Genomic DNA, 18,685 nt, shown 5'->3' on the forward strand with positions numbered 1-18,685 from the left:
AGAGAGGGGAGAGAGATGGATAAAAAGAAATTGTTCCAAGGGATGTCATATTGTTTACGCTTGGAATGCAGTTCCACCTATTTCTCGCGCAAGGGTTCGTTCCACGCAAAGGGTACAGCAGCATTACGGCATACCTTGCTGGTGTGCTGGTGATGATGATGATGATGATGATGAGGATGTGGTTGGCAGCTGGTTCTCTCTCCCCGGCTCTCCGGTTGCTCTCTTTTGCACGCGCGCGCACGGGAGAACGTCCGATCTCTTTTACCGAAATCCCCGACGGCTACACCATAAATGCCAGACAAAGATCGTGAACGATCATGTATACACGTATTAATTTTTTCTGTGTTACTTTTTTGTGCCTTCTCCTTCGCTTGCTTCTTGGCGAGCGGTTCTATGTTCTGCACTTCCAAACCGCCCTCCAACCGTTCCGCTCAACGCTACCCGCAACCCGTGGTCGACGTGTTGGTCTCCTGCAGCAGCCTTTCAATGGACAGTGTGCTCGGACGGTCTCTCGCAGTGTTGCGATCTCTTTTCGGCCCAAGGTGTCTTGGCAGTGGTGTTGCTGTTCCTGTTCACAAGCAAAGCTTTCAGAAGATTAAATTCTTGTTTCACTTTTTATGTTTTCTCTTTGCTCTCGCTCTTGTCTGTGAACGTTGCACGCCGTTTCATTCGCACAATCTACACCGACATGTGAGAGAAATGTTTAATTTCTATCCGATTTGAACCATCACGGTTGTTTGGATTTTTCAGAACGTTTGTGCTAAAAGTACACGCTTGTTTTGACTTCCTGGATGCGATTGTACACAATATTATACACATCAAAACCCTACAAAAACGTCCACATACCACAGAAGGGCTTATTGGAGGGTGCGAGCATGCATCGAGCATGGAGGAGGTGTAGACAAGCACCGTGATATCGATGTTCGAGCGAGCTTTTATGAGAGTTGCTCTTGTCAGCCAGAGCGCGCGCCATGACTGTGTTGGTGCAAGACTGAAAAGCTCACTCTCATGGTGCGCTGCTACTCTCCTGGGCATTGTTGGATCGTGTTTTAAAAAGAAAAACAAAACCATTCTTTGGCAGAGAAGAGCGAATGGCATGCTCGTGAGAAACGATGTACGACGCGCGTGTGTTTGTGAATTGCACGCGCTCATTGAAGAAATAAACAGAAGAATGATTCGAGGAGAAGGAGAGACACACGATCGCGTGAGCGAGATGCTGCATCGTGCCGAGCTTCAGCCTCGAAACGCTGCCCGGAACGTGCAGAAGATTGCAAAAAGATTGTCGATGCCGCAAATGCCGTCGGCAAAATGGACCTCTTGCAACTGCTCGGAGTTTAAAGGGAGAATTATAAGTTTATTTGCGATTTGATGAATAAGTTTTTACAGAAAATGTGAGAGAAACTGATCTTAAAGTTATTTTGCAATTTTTTCTCATATTTTTGCATAAATACGTTGAAAAACTTGTGCTAACGCCGTAGCATTTCTTCGCTATGACACTTGATTTAAGTTGTTCCAAGATTGCAAAGCAATTTGTTTATTCATAATAAATTACTTGTTGTAATCAGAAAGGAAGCCATAATTTACTCAAAGACAATTGCTTAGAACAGGATCAATTCGAAGAGTTCGTCACTTGAAGTCTTTTGTGCTGATTAATAAGTCTTTTGAACGCGGATTCAAGTTAAGTTCGTCGCTTTAAGTCTTTCATATTGATTGTTTGAATACACGCATCCTAATGAAACTGTAGTAATCGTTATAAAAACTTAGTGATTTTTTTTTCAAATATCATATTTAAAAGTTATTTAAGTTGTTTCCTCGATTATTAATTTAGGTGACAAAAAATGATACTATCTCTTATTGTTGTCACTTCCAAACTTCTTCAAAACGCTGAACAATGCCATGGAACAATAAAATAAAATCATTCAAAATGTACTTCAAACACACTCAAACCCCAAAGCCATCCCGCTCATATGCCGTTAAATCGTCCCTTTGCTTCAACATACTGGACATGGACGAATCATGAGAGCCCGAGCGACCGATCGCACAATTTTTGCGTTTCCACCGGCAGCAGGGCTATCGGTGCGACCGCCCGGCATTGCGACACTCCCAGCGGCTCACAACATAATTTCGCCTTCCCCACAACAGTGTTCCAGCGGTCCAATTGAGTCGAAACTTTCCACGCCAGCGCCCCCGAAAAAATATATCGCAATTCCCGGGCGCAACCCCGTCCTGACAGGCATTTACATTGCGTGACAGGCTTGCTTTGATTATTGTTATTAATTTTTACACCCCCCGGTTTCTACCGCCTCCCCCGGCCCTTCTGTACTCACCACCTCTTAAGGGTTGGTTCTTGCTCAGTTCGTTTCACTCGCGCACGCTCTCCAGCATGCAGATTGCACAAACGAGACAGCTAGTGGTACCCCGTTTGACCGAAAAGCTCACCCGAAAGCTTTCGGCACAGCTCGCTCTCTCTCGCTCTCGAAGGCGCGCGCGCTCGTCCCAAGAGAGAGAGAGACCTGAACGAGATTCACCTGTGTGTGGGTCGAGAGATCGAGCCCGTACCTGAACTGGCCCAGCAGCACCACAGCGAGGAGGCCACACCGAGCCGGACTTGCTTTCGAGTCACCAATTTTGTGGTAGATTTCGTGGCGAACGGTCCTTTTTTCGAGCTCGCTCCCGTGTGTTGTACCGAGCTGGCGTGTTCGCAGTCTCATACTGAGTCGAAGTACGGTGTTGCAAGTTGGCAAGCGCTTTATACGACTACTTTAACGAACTTGATTGTTCGAGGTGCGGAATTGTAAAGCAAACAGCAAAGTGTCTACGGTGTTCGGCTAGCATTTATACGGTACGCATTAGTTTTAAGCTATGTAGCTTTAAGCGAGTGATAGCTGTGAATGGTGAAGGTATAATGAAGTGTTGTGGAACTGTTCAGAGTGTGAATCAAAGTGCAAGAACTCACCCAACTCTTGAGGCGTGCCGGCGGTAAACGCCAAGTAGTCAAAACATCCGACGGGATAAGTGTTTGAACGCTGCAGTTCATTATCAAACACAGGCTCAAGCCTCTGCAGCTGTGATGTTTCGTGTGCTGTTCTCAGTTCTTCCCAATGTATTTCCCTACTTGGTACGGTGAACGTCTTCGATAGCGACGCTAACAGAGCTGATTCAAAACATTTCTCTGCGGTTTATGCAGCTTCAGCGATTGAAGATTTGGGTCACCGAACCACTGCATGGTGCTGTGCGTGTGTGCGTGTCTGTGGACTGAAAGAGCGGAGACTTCTAGCCGATATCAACACCGGCGCACCAGTGTTAAGATACCCCCGTCTGAGGGTGGACGGTTTCTACGCATCCCCGCCTGCCCTCTGGTTGAAATTAAAAAAAGGATTCGGATTCGATGAAACACGAGATTTTTCCCAAAAAACAGTTTCGTTCGCTAACCGCACATGGCCACGGCAACGGTGGTACGTTCTACCGCAACGCCGCTGAGTGACGGGGAAGGGAAGCGAGGAAGGAGCCCATTCTGTCCGTAGCTTTTCATCTCCGAAAGGGTGGGGGAAATTTTGGACGATCCAGGAGGCCCCTTCAAGAACCCGGACCAAACTCTCAGGATTTTTGAGGACACACACCAAGACACTCGATCGTGTACGGGCGGAGGGCGGTGGCTTGTTTTGCCTCCTGTGTGCGCGGTGTGTGCGATCGATGTGCGTAACTTGAACCGGTTGATGTTTTTCGTCCCCCTCGTGGTCAGTCCCCCCTACCCACCCTACTCGCCATGGCGAAGATTCACCGTACATCCTAAGAAAGTGAGCATTGAAGACATTGAAGCAGGGCATGGAACGGAGGACACAGTCCCCGCGTGCAAGAATTGGACGGGTGTGTGGAATACCTTCTTCAACTGTCGAGTCCGACACTGTATCGCCTCGAGCCAGACGCACACACACGCACACAGAGTTATACACAAGATGGGTTGGCCGTGGCTCGCACGCAGGATCCGGACACTTCATGTCGGTCCTCGCCCATCAACTCTGGGCGCTGGGGATTGGTAGGGGGCTTGCAGTTTTTCGAAAAGCGGGTGCGGGTAAGCGATAAAAAACGGCTAAAGACGGCGAGGGAGCTTCGAGAGGACTCGCCCCAGCCCCGGCCCCTGTGTGGTCAGTGGAGGTGGGAGCCCCCTGAAGCACTGACTAAGCCGCTCAAGTGGCGACGGGCGCAGTAGCAGCAGCAGCAGCCTGAAGAAGCTTCAGGTGCCTCCTTCTCGTGCGTGTCGTGTGTGTATGTGGAAAACGAGCTCGGGACAGAATTCCAGTCCCCGCCAGGCGAACACCTCGTGCTTCACGGGCGGAAGGGAACAGAAGAAAAAAAATAAAAGCAACACAAGATGAAAGCACACACACACACGGACACACACACACACACACACACACACACTAAAAGCAACACAAGATGAAAGCACACACACACGGACACACACACAGACACTTGCAAGATGTGTATACGCGCTCGTTCGGGGTCGGCTGAGGCCGAGGAAGCAGGCAGGCGACTAATCAGGCGGACCGGCGGAACGGCGAGAACGAGAACGATAAAGAATTCCAAAAGGCCATCCCCGCGCCATCCACAGTGGTCGGGCGCGGGCGGGCGGTCCGCGGTGTGGCTGCAAGCACGAAGAAGGAGAACACAAAAATCTGAACCCCGTCCCTTGCGCCACCGCTCGGGGACGCATGGGTCGGGGTTCTTTTTTTTTATTTCGGGCCAGCACGGCACGGAACGAAACGAACGAAAAACCGCCGCTGCCATCCGATTCCATAGCGGACGGATTTGGGATTTTGGGAAGCTGCACAAGCGGCGCGCGGCCGGAGCGAGCCCCGGGGAAGCGAGCGAGAGATTGTGGGTGTTTTGCGTTCGTGTGGTTTTCCATCCTCCCACCCTGACCACGCGGTTTCATTCAAGCGTCGCTGGCTTGATAAAACGCTGCGTGCTCTCTCTCTCTCTCCCACGTCTTTGTGTCGTTCCTCGCTGTTCACTTTGCTTTGAGGGTGGATCGGAACCGCGGAAGGAGGCGGTGCAGCAGCGGGTGTCGGTTGATGCATTTCTGTACTTAAGATTATTTATAAGGGTCTCTCGGTGTACCATGCTTCCATTTAGAGAGCTTAAGAGGCGATTCTGCTTCCCCCCCTGCCTGCTTGGTCCGGGTCCGGTTTGGAGGACTTAATCGAAAAGTGTGTTTAAATGGAATGGAAAACGGTTGTGTTATGGGGATAACATTGAGCGCGAGCTTAAATATGGAAATACATTATTACCACCTCCCACCGCTTCTTTTCTCTCTCTCGCTCGCCCTGTTGGGGAGAGCATACATTGTACCAGCACTCGTCTAACACGCAGCCTCTGTTTTCTTCTCTTTCTCCGCTCTCATTACAGGACCAGGATCCAAGCAGCCAGCAAACGAAATCAAATTGCGCGGTGCGAAACGCCTGTAAGCGACGAACCTCCGCCCGCGTGCCGAACTGTTTTGAGCGATCATCCGCGCCGACACTCGCGGTGAAGTGTTTGCGTTTTCGTCTTGCGCGCGATAAGCCGGTACCGCGTTGACGTGTGAGCGATCGTGTCGTGCCGATGTAAAATGATGCCCCGAAACGGTGGCGCCCAAACAGTGGATCAGAGCACCAGTGCAGCAGCGGCCGGAAATCAGCCCCATCGTCGGTGGTGGTGCTTTCGCGATTGTCGCCCCTAAAGCCGCGTGCTGTGGGAGAGAGATTTAGCGCAGTGAGACCGAGCTACGTACTTATACACACACAGAAAAAACGACCAAAAAGAAAGCAACGTTCGGTGCAACGAGAAGCGCAAGAAAAGATAAAAAGAACGGCCCCCCGAAATGGTGCATATGGTGCAGCCAGTGAGATGCAAGTTCGCGTTCGCGTTTCGCGGTGATAATAATAATGTGTAGCACCTCGCCGGTTACTGCCCTGTTGCCACCGCCAGCAGGAACCGTGTACTAACGAGCCGCAATCAGTCCTGTGAGGGCGATCCTCTGCCACTCTCTCTCTCTCTCTGCGATCGTTTGGATCGCATATCGCGCGGCAAATCGGGCCCACGACAACCGAACGACGGCGACGGGCTTGTTGCGGGAAAAAGGATTTATTGTCCCCAATCGTGATCGGCAAACAACCCCGGCCCACAGCCCTTCCCCTTTTGCCGTGTGTGTTGGTGTGTATGTGCCACAGTGAGCCTATGCGTACCGATCAGTGAGCGTGTGTGTGTGTTTGTGCTTGTGTGTGAGCGTTTGTTGATGTGGGGCTTCGAGGAAGCGGCCATCAGAATCGTGATTGTGCTCAGCATTGTGCCAAGCCATTCTTCCTCGCGATTTTTTGTTTTACATTCTCAGCAACCCACCTTCTCCCTTTGCTATGCGCCCCGGACGTGTGAGATCGAGTGAGGGCGAGTGAAGCAATAACAACAACAAAAAGTATGAAATAAAAATAATCCTTATACGCCACCCCTTCTGTTGCCCACCCCGTGGCCCTTTTTGCAAAACGATCCCCCAGTGGTGCGTGATTTCGGTTTATGTGTCCTGTTTGTGTGTGTCTGGGAATGTGTTTGTGCTGATGTGCCGCGCGAGTGTGCGTCTTGCGGGCAAGTGCGGAGGAGTTCGTGTTCCCCAAGGAGGGTTCGTCGCTTGGTGATGTTGTTGTTGCTGCAGTGTCGTTTATTTTCCGTGTGCTGTTCGCCTGCCCGGATTCTGTGAGGGAGGGAAAGAGAAAGAGTTTATCGCACACAAATAAATCAATTATTATAAGCTCCACACGCGCAGTGGAACGCGCAGTGAAAACAACGCAAAGAAGATCGGCAAAAGCGAGCGTGTGCGTGTGTGTGTGATGCGATCGTGTGGGTGAAAAATCGTGAACAAACCGAAAATTGCTGCAAGTGTTTTAAAAATGTTTACGCTGTGTTAGCGCTACGAAAAAGCATTAAAGTGTCCCGCAGTGTGTAGTACATAAAACTTCTAACGTGTGTGTACGAGTGGCTCTTGTGTATGTGTCCTCTCGATCAACAGCGGAAAATCAATCACAAAACTTAACCGAGCAGCAGCCAGGAAACGACCTCCCCCCCGCAATCTGGTGTGGTGTTGCTGCACGTGGAAAATGTTTGACGTGCGTACCGTCGAAGCGGGTGCCTGTTGTGAACAAGAGCGTGATAGTGCGGACGGCGCAATGTCAATGACCGCGCGGCGACGGCGCGCCTTCCAGCGGCAGGCCTGTCTGCTGAGCGTGCTGGCCGCGTTTTCGCTCGGCCTGGCGCTCGGCGTGTTTGTGCCGCTGATCGGCATCTCGCAGGCCGCCTCGAAGGGTTCGATCGTGGTGGACGGCAGTCCGGAGCAGGAGCCACAGCAGCCGGCGCTGCAGGCGCTCCATCATCCCGCACACCAGATGCCACACTTTCCGACGATCGACGACATTCGCTCGGCGGACGATGGGCCGAGGGGTCGGTACGCGTCCGTGTCGTTCATTGCGGAGGAGAAGTTGACCGGCGAGGGTGAGGATGTGCTCTTCCAACCGAAGCTGGATGTTGATGGGTTCGTGGAGCGAAAGCTTCCGTCGCCGGCCGCCTCGATAGTGCAGCAAATGTTGGCCGGCAGTTCGAAGATGGCCCAGGCAGCGGTTCCGGAGCGACGTGAGTCGCGGGCGAGTAAGTTTGACGATGCGGAGCGTGAAGATGGCGAGGGCGTGATACGGGATGGCATCTACTGGGGCCCGAGCGTGGAACGAGCCCTGCCTGATGGCTTCGATCAGCGGCAGAGCGAATCTTGGGCGCGATATCTGCACGAAGCGGAGGTGGAGCGGCTCGAGATCGGCTGTGGCCGTATGCAGAACCGTTTGCTGGTGTTCCGGGATGGTACGAGGGCTTGCGCGCGGTATCGGCAGAACACGGACCAGATCCAGGGCGAGCTGTTCTCGTTCTATCTCGGCCAGCTGCTTAACCTGACCAATCTTGCGCCGAGTGCGGCGTCCATCATCGATCCCGAGGCGCGACTATGGGCTGCGGCAACGGAAGAGCTGGCCGGCGCCCAGTGGAAACCCACCAAACCCGTCGTGATCACCAAGTGGATCGGGAACCTGGAGCCTGCCGGCATCCCGCTACCGTTCCGGCCGCTCGAGCGACATCTGAACCGATTCGACGTGCGCAACATCACCGAAGGACTCGACCGGCCGCGGGATGGCGTGCGAAGGCTGCTGCTCGACCGACTCGGCCCGGCCCGAGACGGCCCAGCGGCCACTCCGGCCACGCCATCGTCGAGCACGAGTACGCTCCCCTCGCAGCCTCCCACGCCCGAGGTGCTCGAGCGGCTGGTCGAGCTGGCCCAGTGGTCCGATCTGATCGTGTTCGACTACCTGATCGCCAACCTGGACCGGGTCGTCAACAACCTGTACAACTTCCAGTGGAACGCGGACATCATGGCGGCGCCGGCGCACAACCTCGCCCGCCAGACCGACTCCTCGCTGCTCGTCTTTCTCGACAACGAGTCGGGCCTGCTGCACGGCTACCGGTTGCTGAAGAAGTACGAAGCCTACCACGGCCTGCTGCTCGACAACCTGTGCGTGTTCCGGCGGTCGACGGTGCGGGCGCTCGAGGCGCTGCGCGACGCCAGCGTCGGCCAGCGGCTGAATGCGCTGTTCGAGCGCACGACGACGGCGCAGATACGGGACGTGCTGCCGCCGCTGCCGGAAAAGTCCGTCAAGATTCTAGTCGACCGCATCGACCGGGTGCTCGGGCAGGTGCAGAAGTGTCGGGAAACGTTCGCCGACCGATAGCCGCCGGGCCCGCCTGGTGCTGGAGGTGCAGTGGAAGCGGCCAGTCGGAGACAGGTGGGTGGGTGGGTGAGCGGCGCACGCGCCATAAGACTGTGAGTCCTTTGTATGAGCGATGGGAATTTATTATTATTATTATTATATTATTGCTAGTTTGCTAGTTGGTTGTTTTTTTATTTTGCATTTACATTTACTGACTGTAAAGGTAGTGGTAAGGTTAGCCCGTACGGTTAGGCTAGGGATGCAAGACTAATCGATGAATGATGATAGTAGACAGCGAGATTGCGTGAGAGCGGGAATGAATGATAATGCGTATAGCTTAACAAAACAGGTAAAAGAAAAGAGAGATAAAAGCAGCAGGAAAGTAACACAAACAGAACAATTCCACTTACACAGATCTACCACTAGTTCGAGGGTAATGCCAGACCACAGTTTTGCTGCTTTTAAGGGTTGATGCATGAAACAGAGCGATACAAGTAAACTATTTCCTTAAAACCTTTTTTTCAAATCCCACCAGCAATGGCTTCGAAACAGTGAAAACTATCAGAGATGTCTAGGTTGATACGATCTAATCTTCCCGACGTTTGTACAGCCGATTTGACAGATGAACTATCTGCTTCATCTTCGTGGAGCCTTTGCACACACACTCGCGCACCTTTTGCTCGTTTATTTCTAATCTCCATTTTATTGTTACTCTTTTACCGACGTCTCCCTTCTAATAACTGTAAGCCATCAGTCTGTCTGTCTGTCTGAACCGTGCTCGAAACAGCGCCTACTGCGCGCCGAGCAACACACAACCCAAAGGCAGCTCCGCATTAAAGGACCTCCTGGCGCGGCAGTTAAATAGAAATTCCCCCCTCGAAAAGCCACCCTTCGACCAAAAGCGGTTTCATTTTGTGAGGGGAGCGTTCTGTGTATTCCCATTTACACACATGCAAACACAAAGCCAAAATACACACACACACACACACACACACACACACACACACACACACACACTTACAAGTGAGCGCGCGCCCGCGTTTGCAATCGCGCTTCAGCTCCCAACGCTAGAAAGACTTGCGCGAGCGTGGCAGTGACGAACCCCTTGCCAGAGGAAATAGAATTTTCGTACGTCTTTTGCGCTGCGCAACAAAACCCAGCCGAATCGATCGGCGAATCGGCACCGGCAATCGAATTACACGCCAATAGAAGGCCGCACGTAATCAAGCTTCATACAATAAGGAGTGGATGAACGAGGGGGGGGAATAAGATTGATTCGCACAGATAGAATAGAGCTGGAAAATTGGATCGATTGAATCGCGCGCGGTTGATTTGATTCACGCACGCGGGCATGGTCTAGCCTTGTTTTTTTTTTTTGTTGCGCCTCTTGTCGTTTCCATTTCGTTCGCCCGGTTTTCGGCACGGCTAGCGCGCGCCGAAGGGTGGACGACGCCATCTTGTCAGCTTTGCGAACAGTTTCCGCTGCCGACAGCAGCGTGTGCTGCATAATTGTTACATGCAATTTTGCGTGCCTTCTTTTTGCTGTCCGAGGGCCCCAAAAGCTACCTTCCCTTGCTGCTGCTGCTGCTGCTGCAGAGAAGTAGAGCTTAGAAGCCACGCACCATAAATGCTAAAATTTTGTGTGCAAGCGCATTACCTCATCCTGGAGAGGGGCAACGATCCTCCTGCCCGTCGGTCATCGTTGTCGTCGGTGCAGAATATTTCAATTTTCTCACCTTTCCCCGTTTTTTTTGGAGGGTTATTTTTCTTTTGCTAGTGGTGGTGATGGTAGTGGTGGGAAAAATATTGTTTCTTCCTCCTCACTCCCGCCATGCAAAAAAAAGGCTGGGGAGGCCATTGCAATTGTCCCTTGCGTGATGGGCATCTTTGAAAAGTCTGGATTGGGGAGAGAGAGAGAGAGAGAGAGAGAGAGAGAGAGAGAGAGAGCGGCTGTCGCGTTTTTAAAACAATTACCCGCCAGTCGCTGAGCCCGAGCAACCGTTGCCGCCCACCTCCCCCTCCCACCATGTAGGCTGCAGAAGAAAGGCCACCAAACATCACACACATGCAAACAGGAAGACGGGCCTGTTTCGAAAGCACACGTTTCGAGTACAGGGACAGGGATCTCTTGCACTCGCTCTCTCTATCTCCCTCTCTCTCTCACTCTTTCCTGCCTTTTGGCGCAAAGTCCTGCCCGCCCCGAAAACTGACCACGACTCGAGCTGGCCGGTGCCGCTGCATCGAATAACCCCCGTTGGCTGTTCGAGGTCGTTTTACCGAGTGGCCTTTCCTTCCCTGCACGCGCGCACACGCTCCACATTTTGTGCTGTTGTGCAGTTCCTTTTGGGTAGCTCTGGATATTGCATTTATTTTTGTGCGCTTCATTTTTCGTGGTGGTGCTGCAGTTTCTTCTGGCTGGCTTGGCATGGTTACCTCCAATGTCCCCTCAATGCGTCTCCCCCTCAATTAGTGGTCCAGCTCGAGAAGACTCTAATCCTCGCTACGGTCACAGTATCCAAAACCCGAAAGGAAGGGGTGGGGATCCTTCCCACCGAAACGGTTGGCTCATAATCTCGTGTGCGATATTTTCGCATTTTAGCTTATGCTTTATGAAACTTATCTTACCTGAGCACTCCACAGTCCTGGCCCATACCCCACACACACACTGATCTCCCACGAAATGAGAAGGGTCCCACGAGGTGGGCAAACCGGCCGGAATGCCCTTTGGCAGCGAGCGCGAGAGCGAGCTAAAGCCGAATGAGGGAAGTTTGTCTGCACACACAAAAAAAAAAGCTCGAGCAAGGAAGAAACACGGCGGCGCGATGAACGGTAACGCTGTGCTGTAGCTGTGTGTATGCTGCTCTGCCGTTGGTGGACACGCATGGGTCCCATGCGCAAGCGCTTTCCGAGCGTAATCTCGCAAAACTCGCCATCGCAGCTAATATGCGCGATATTGTACCGTGCCCCGTGTGTTCCGTGCCACAACAATTGACTACCGAGAGTGGCTGTACAAAGGGAGCGAGAGAAGGAGAGCAGGGAAGCGGCAGGGAAGATAAGGAGAAAGAGTGTGCTTTTTCCCTCCGCAACGCGGGGTAACAACCGACGATGACGCCGCTGCTGTTGCTGGCAGTAATCGTGGCTAACCTCGCGAGATAGACTGATGAGCCCCAGGGAGCGAAGAATTTTTGTACAAAGAATATCCGCAACCCCCCGCTTGTTCCCACTTCCCTTTCCCCACGTGTACCGTGGTCCCGTGCGCGGTCGTTCTTCTTTCAGGGTGGTGTGTAACGTGGTCTTGTTCATGCTCCACAGAAGCATATCGGAACGGAACGCTCGGGTGCAGCAGAAATGCAGCGGAAATGTTGTGGGTGGCGGTGCTGTTGGACAGCGAATGTGTTTGTTGTAATGCGAGCTATTATTGTGGTTAATTTTTCTTCACCGGGCCGGGATAGGGGCTTGCCATATGGAATTTCGATACCATTTGATAGGAAAAGGGTCTTAAACGAGGGCGATTGCGGAAGAACTATGGCTTGTCTTGTAAAACGTGGGTTGTATCACATGTAAAGCGGGTTTTAGATACTCTTTTTGGAGAATAGTTTGAAAAATAATTAAAGAATGGTTTGACACATAAAAACTCGCTAGATGGTTGATGCATCGCTAGCAGTAATGAATGTTGTTGTGCAAGGGATCACACAAGTTCTAAACATTTCAAAACTCTCACACCGTTGACCAGCCGGCTTTCCCATAATTCAGCGGCTTTAAATGATAGTGCGATGGCGTCCCAAAGGGTGGGTGGCTTTTCATGTGCATCAAACCGCGGGAGCAAGCAAAAGCGTAGGGATCCTCACTGCCCTCAACACTGTGGCCGTCTGCCGTCCTCGAATAATGTGGTGAGAATAACAAGCAACAAGGGCAAAAGAACAGCAACGATGTGCGAAAAACAAAACAAAAAAACAAGAACCTCAGCACAAGCAAGAAGCAAGAATGAAAAAAAAAACAACACACACACATACAGAAAAGGAACAAGCAAAAAAAAAACGAACGACGACGACGACAAGCGTGACGTGGAAAATGTGGAAAAATTGTGATCTACTATATATAAAGTAATTTATCTTAAATTTATCTAGTAAAAAGCTAAGTAAAAACAATAAATTTACCTTGAAACGAGTCGCCCGGGTCGTCGCTTGTTTTCGCCCCGCACCCGGGGCGGTCCCTTCCTGCCGCGACACGCGTGCGCAACAAGGAAACAAAAGGGCCTGCCACGGCTAGGGCCTGGGATGAAAACGAGCGACGACACCGACGACGACGACGATGAAGGAGCAGAACGAGCGTGCCGTTCTTATCACGACCTTTTAGCAATGATGAAGCATCACGAAGGTATCTTCTGACCCCGCCATCACCGACGCCACCGCTTCCATCTTACCCCTCACCCTCACCGACCCTTCTCCCACGCAGAGATGGGGGTTTATCCCCGCTCACTCCACCCGGGGCGAACCATCAGCCGTGGCATCCCCGCCGGGATTAAGGGAAGGCGAATTTGGGAAAGGGAAGGCCTTAAGCTTTCCTCTTCGCTGCTTAAAACCCTCACCCAGGGCTCCTCTCAATACATCCGCTTGGTTGTGCATTTTTCCGTGCACACCCCCTCCATTCCCCCTTCCCTCAGCCCTTTTGCAAGAACGAGATACCTTCCGGTTGATGTTGCTTTGTTTTAATTTTTCTTTTATATTTTATTTTCGATACTGCACCACCCGCCGATCGAACAACGGCAAACACAAAAAGGCCTGAAACGGAGAGACGGAGATGGGAAAAGGTGGAAGAAAGGGGTGGGTCATTGGTACGGCAGCTTATCTGCAACGTTGAACCGTTCTGGTTAATAGTGGAGGGTAAGGCCCTAACAAGCGCGGCGTTTGAGGTTTGAGGCGCGAACGGACAAAAACCATATGAGCGAAAAGGGGGCGCATCGTTTGGAGGAACGTACGGTATGTGTGGTAACGAACAAAAAAAAAAAACGAGTAGAAAAGGTGTAAAGATCCGCCCCGTGCGCAAAACAATTGTATCATAGAACGATTTTTGGAATATTGTTCCAGCTTGTGAATGTGCGTGTAAATAGTTAGTCAGTAAACCAGGTGCCAGCAGAAAGCAGTCAGCAAAAAGTCAGCCAATCAGGACAGTCAGGGAAAAAGGGGAGGGAAACAACGATCAGCTGGCTCAGTTTGTAAAGTAACGTAAATCGTGAGCCTTGCGCGTCCGGGAAGAAGAACTATGTCCCTCAAACCTGCAAGCAAGCAAAAGCCTAAACGAAACGTAGGAGATAGGCGACTATTAAGGAGATGTGTGTGTGCTCGAGTGCATTGTGAAAGGAAGCTGTATAAAGAAGAAGAAGAAGAGCAGAAGTAGAAGCACAACAATCTTGTACCAAAAATTGTGAATGTTTGTGAATAAAGCGCTAGACAACGGAGGTTTTGCCAATGGAACCGGGTGAACCGCCAACACGTAAGACGGGGCATGTGTGCTCGATAGAAATGAAACGATTCTGAGTTCGCTTTTTTGTTGTTGTTGTTGCGTTTTTTGTGCGCATTTGAAACGAGTTTGAGAAAGAAAGGTAAAGTTCGTTTGCACCAATTTGTCGGGTTCGTCGCTTGTGCTCCAGGTAAAGCAGTCTTTCGTGCTCTTTTCAGCGTATCGTTCAAACGGCAAATGCATCTGTTTCTCCGATAAGAAGATGCGTACAGTCGACAGCAGGTAACCTAACAACAACCAAAAAACTCCCAAACGCCTCGTAAAATTTTCATTTTAGCGTGCTGTACCGTCATATTTCCGTCATCATGGTCGGACGGACGCTCCTCAGAAGTTGGGCAAGAAAGCAGTCGTCCCGCGTGCAGGTGAAAACGACCTCAACACCGTGAAGAAACCACAACCAACGGGGATGGGAGGGCATGACAACAACACCAGAGCAACAACCAACCCCCCAAAAAAAAAAACGAAAAAAAAAACTTATGTTTCATCTTGTCACCAGAACCTCGACCATAAAATGGCGTTTCATTTGTTGCTCCAACAACAGCACCGGCCAGACGGCAGGATCCGACACCGGAAAGGCAGAAAGGCGGCAGGTCGGACAGCCAGGCCCGTGCACTGAACTGGACTGGACGAATGTTCGATGAACCGAATTTCTTCTTCCCCGCAACCCAGCCGCCACACCCAGCCTCCCTCGGTCCCTCACCGTCAGCCGTCGCCGTCATCATCGCCGGTCGTCGTCGTCGTCGTCATCAGCACGCACCATGGCAGCATTGTCAGCTTCATCAGCGCTAAAGGGAGGGCTTTGCCGGGGCCCGAGCCGAGCCCGAGCCTTTCCGTTTTTGTTTTGCGCCGTCTGCGCTGTGGTATTCACATTTTTATGATCTTTCTGCTCCCCTTTGCCGCTTTCCCTTCGTTCCGGTTCCACACACACACACACATACACGCAAGATCCCGCCACAGTTCTCTGCAGCTCCGTAACCGAAAAACCGGGCTACGGACCGGGCCAAGCTTGAATGGTGACAACGGTAACGATTATGATGGCTCTCGATCGTCGCCCCGGAGAAAACATTCCGTCCGCCCAACGGTTTTGCGGTGTGTATGTGTGCGTGTGTGTGTGTGTGAGAGTGTTTGAACCATTCCAACCGACACTGACGGAGGGGGTGCCGACCGATCGTTGGTTGGTGTTGGTTTCATGGTTTGATCTTTGCTCAACTGGGGTGTGTGCGAGAGCGCGCGCGCGTTATCAATTCCAGCTGACCAGTGGAAACACTTAATGGAAAGGCATCACAGGCACTTTGGTAAGAGGAACGTGGTATTTTATCACCGAGTAAGTTTTTTTTGTCACACTCCCCCATTCCCCCACAAACCGTCTAATGACTGTGACATTTATCAAGCAAACAAAACAGCACTGCTACATGCCCACAACACCCCAGCCCGACAGGAACAGTCGAGGAAAGGCGGGGAGGAGCAGAAAAAAGGCTTGAAATTGCAGCGTCAGAGAAAGCCCCGAAACGACCCGAGTCTGAGCGCTGCGGCGGCAAAGCATAACGAGCGCACAAACATGATTAGGGAATGCTAATGCTTTACGTGAGTGAGTGTGAGAATGGACCGTTGCGAGAGGCAGACAAAGAGCGTCGAGCGAGCGCCGTGTGTGAATGTTTCCGTTTCGGAAACATTCTGATCTGATGTTTTTCGCTGCAATGTTTCCCCACAAGCTGGTAGCTTGGCTGCCCCGTGCCCCTACAGTGAAGCTGGAGAGTGAAACAACTGAAAAGCAGGCCACCGCCAGCTTCGGGAGCAAATTTTGGGAACGGTCTTCCATGCTGTTTGCGTTTGGGTGCTGTTGTTCTACCCCTTTTTCTACCGTTTTTTTTTCTGCAGAAAATAACCACCAACTTCTTAATTGTGCTAATCGTTTAGGTTTAGCGCATCATCATCTGTAGTTTGTGAGTGTATGCGTGTGTTTCTTGTCCCGCATTCTTCTGTTTTGCTTTTTCAGTCCCTTTTTCTACAGATCATGTGTGAACCATCTCGGCCAAAGGGAAACTGGACCATCGCGTCTGAAGATATGCATTCGGTGCATCCTCAAGGATAGGGGACGGGGTCGCTTTTGTGGGACGGGCTTTCAAATAATAGTGGAGAGCGTGATGCGCTTGAATAATGAAGCAGGTTGTGAGTCATCGTGTAAAGAATTCCCAAACTGCTACATGCATGCCGAGAGAAGCTGCCTTGCATGGTATCTTGCGGCGTGCGGACAAACAAGGTCAACAGATCGGTCTATGATAATGCAAAATACACACCAGCAACACCATCAGATGTCTGGAAGTGATCAGCCCACCGAAGGCAGTCGTGTGAGGTTCGTCGCTTACTAATAGTCTTTTGTTTTACAGAAGGTAAGTTGAACACAGATTTCATTCATTCTTTTCGTGCTGTGTGTTTGCTGTCTAATTCGACACGGATCCAACACATACACGCTTACATAGTTTCTGGCAATATAATGATAATTTTTTACCCTAACACCTTTCAGTATAAATATAATAAAACCTTATTTTGCACAAACCCCAACACAGCATCCAAATACCAGCAACCAGTGATTAAATTCTAATGCACTTTAAGCTCTCGTCACGCTCGTACGCTCTGGCACCTCCGCGGGAAACCGCTCCTCGATGACCGAACCGGGTAGTCCAGCCTAGGTGTCCATAATAATGGCGAAAACTGACAAAACGGGCGCGTCGAGAGTGCGCGAAACGACGGGGAGCTAGAGAAACAAACTACATCTCATTACGCACCATTCACACCCGTGCGCTAATTGGTAAATATAATGATCGGCTCCACCGGGCAGCCGGCACAGGGAGCTCGAGCCAAACCCAAACGGTGGGTGCCCCGGCCAAACGGAAGAAACGGGACAACTGCACAACCGCAACATCATCATCATTTTGGTATTTTGCTATTGCACGGTGGACACACAAGCAGACACACACGCACACACACACCGTGGCCAGGACAATGTCAAGGTGGAGTGCAGTGGCGTTGATTGCTCGTCGAAGCAACGTGGAAGGACTGCCGGGCATACCACGAGAGGGTGCGGTAAGTACACCACCAAAGGGGAGGTAGGGAGAAGTAAAAAGTACACCAACAGAAATCACGATCCCCTTCGGTCAAATGAGCGCGGCTACAGCAGCAGCAGCAACAGCCATTGGCATTTCGCACTTGTGCTGGCGACCTCGACTCGCTCCGGTAGCTTCAAAAAAGCACACGCACTAAACGCCTTGGGACATCGCCCCAGCACAAAACGGGACGGGCGGAGAGGGCTGGAGGACAAAGGGTGCATGGTGCATGGTTTTTGCCACCGGTGTCGCTTCTATGTCGCGCGGCGGGTGCAGCTGCGTGTCTTGTTTTTCTTCCTTTGGGGAAGCGCTTCGGCCACCGCAGCACCGCAAACGGTTTCCATTTGATGATATTTATACGCTTCCCCCGAGTGTCGGATGTACTCGTAACGCTCTCGTAGTGGACTAACCCTACCCAACCGAACGGTGGTGGTGGTGATTGCAATTGGCAATGTCAACGAACGGGCTAGGAAGCGCTAGGAATGAGATCGGAAATGACTGCGGACCTGGTGTGGTGTGAAAGAAGGCAAACAGAAGCAAGCAAGCACAACGCAGCGCAGCAAAAAACGGACGCATACTTTTGAGCAGGCGTAAGCAAAGGGCGGTGGTGTGTGGAGCGCAACAGGGTCCGGCCACTGAAAGTGTCGCGGCGTTGACGATTGACGAAGTGCAACAAACGTTTCAACGCCCCGCGCGATAATTGTCCACGGTCGGTCGGGTCGGGTAATTTGGTGACGGAACGCTTTGTGTCTTTGTGTCTACAAGGGGGAGGGGGGAAGGTTGGGAGGCCTTTTTCTTGTACGAGGGTGTGCTGTGAGGTCCAGTAGACACGTTGAAGCAAGATTGGATTGGGAATGATTTTCTTCTAAAAGTAAAGACACTGTCCAAAGTGGTTTTAAGATCGAATTGGTTTGATTTTTGTTGCTTTACCTCATAGATCACAGTTTCTTCTACATCATACACGCATTTCCCTTGCTTCTATGATCCATTCTATGACGCAAACAAATCCCCAATTGCCATTGCGCCCCAAACGTGGCAGATTGGACGGGTTTGGCGCGAGCGATCGAACCGCGAGAATCAAACTGTTCCACTTCGAACAAGCTGCTGCCCTCTCATCGGTCATAGAGAGCTGGTCTACACCGGGGAAGGCAGTGAGCGGGGAGGGGAAGAAATGGGTGAAAACGGTGCGGTGCCACAGGGTCCCACGGAAGATTGTGTTTCTGTTCGATTCCGGCGGGCGGCGATCGTACAATTATGTAAATCTACTACACGCTGGCCTAACAT

The 18,685-nt window shown here is 51.4% G+C and overlaps 1 protein-coding gene across 1 annotated transcript; it reads left to right on the forward strand.

The window, feature by feature from the left end:
• The first annotated feature begins 2,574 nt into the window (after nucleotides 1-2,574).
• Nucleotides 2,575-12,723, forward strand: LOC121596039 (extracellular serine/threonine protein kinase four-jointed). Its single transcript, XM_041920608.1, has 2 exons — nucleotides 2,575-2,842; nucleotides 5,410-12,723. The coding sequence occupies exon 2, from the start codon at nucleotides 7,131-7,133 to the stop codon at nucleotides 8,796-8,798; it is 1,668 nt and encodes a 555-aa protein (XP_041776542.1). The 5' UTR covers nucleotides 2,575-2,842; nucleotides 5,410-7,130; the 3' UTR covers nucleotides 8,799-12,723.
• The last annotated feature ends 5,962 nt before the right edge of the window (nucleotides 12,724-18,685 follow it).

The sequence above is a fragment of the Anopheles merus genome, chromosome 3R (assembly GCF_017562075.2).
Source record: "Anopheles merus strain MAF chromosome 3R, AmerM5.1, whole genome shotgun sequence".
NCBI classification, from domain to species: Eukaryota; Metazoa; Arthropoda; class Insecta; order Diptera; family Culicidae; genus Anopheles; species Anopheles merus.

Coding starts and splice junctions, on each gene's coding strand:
- LOC121596039 (XM_041920608.1), top strand. CDS start 7,131: ATGTTTGACGTGCGTACCGTCGAAGCGGGTGCCTGTTGTGAACAAGAG.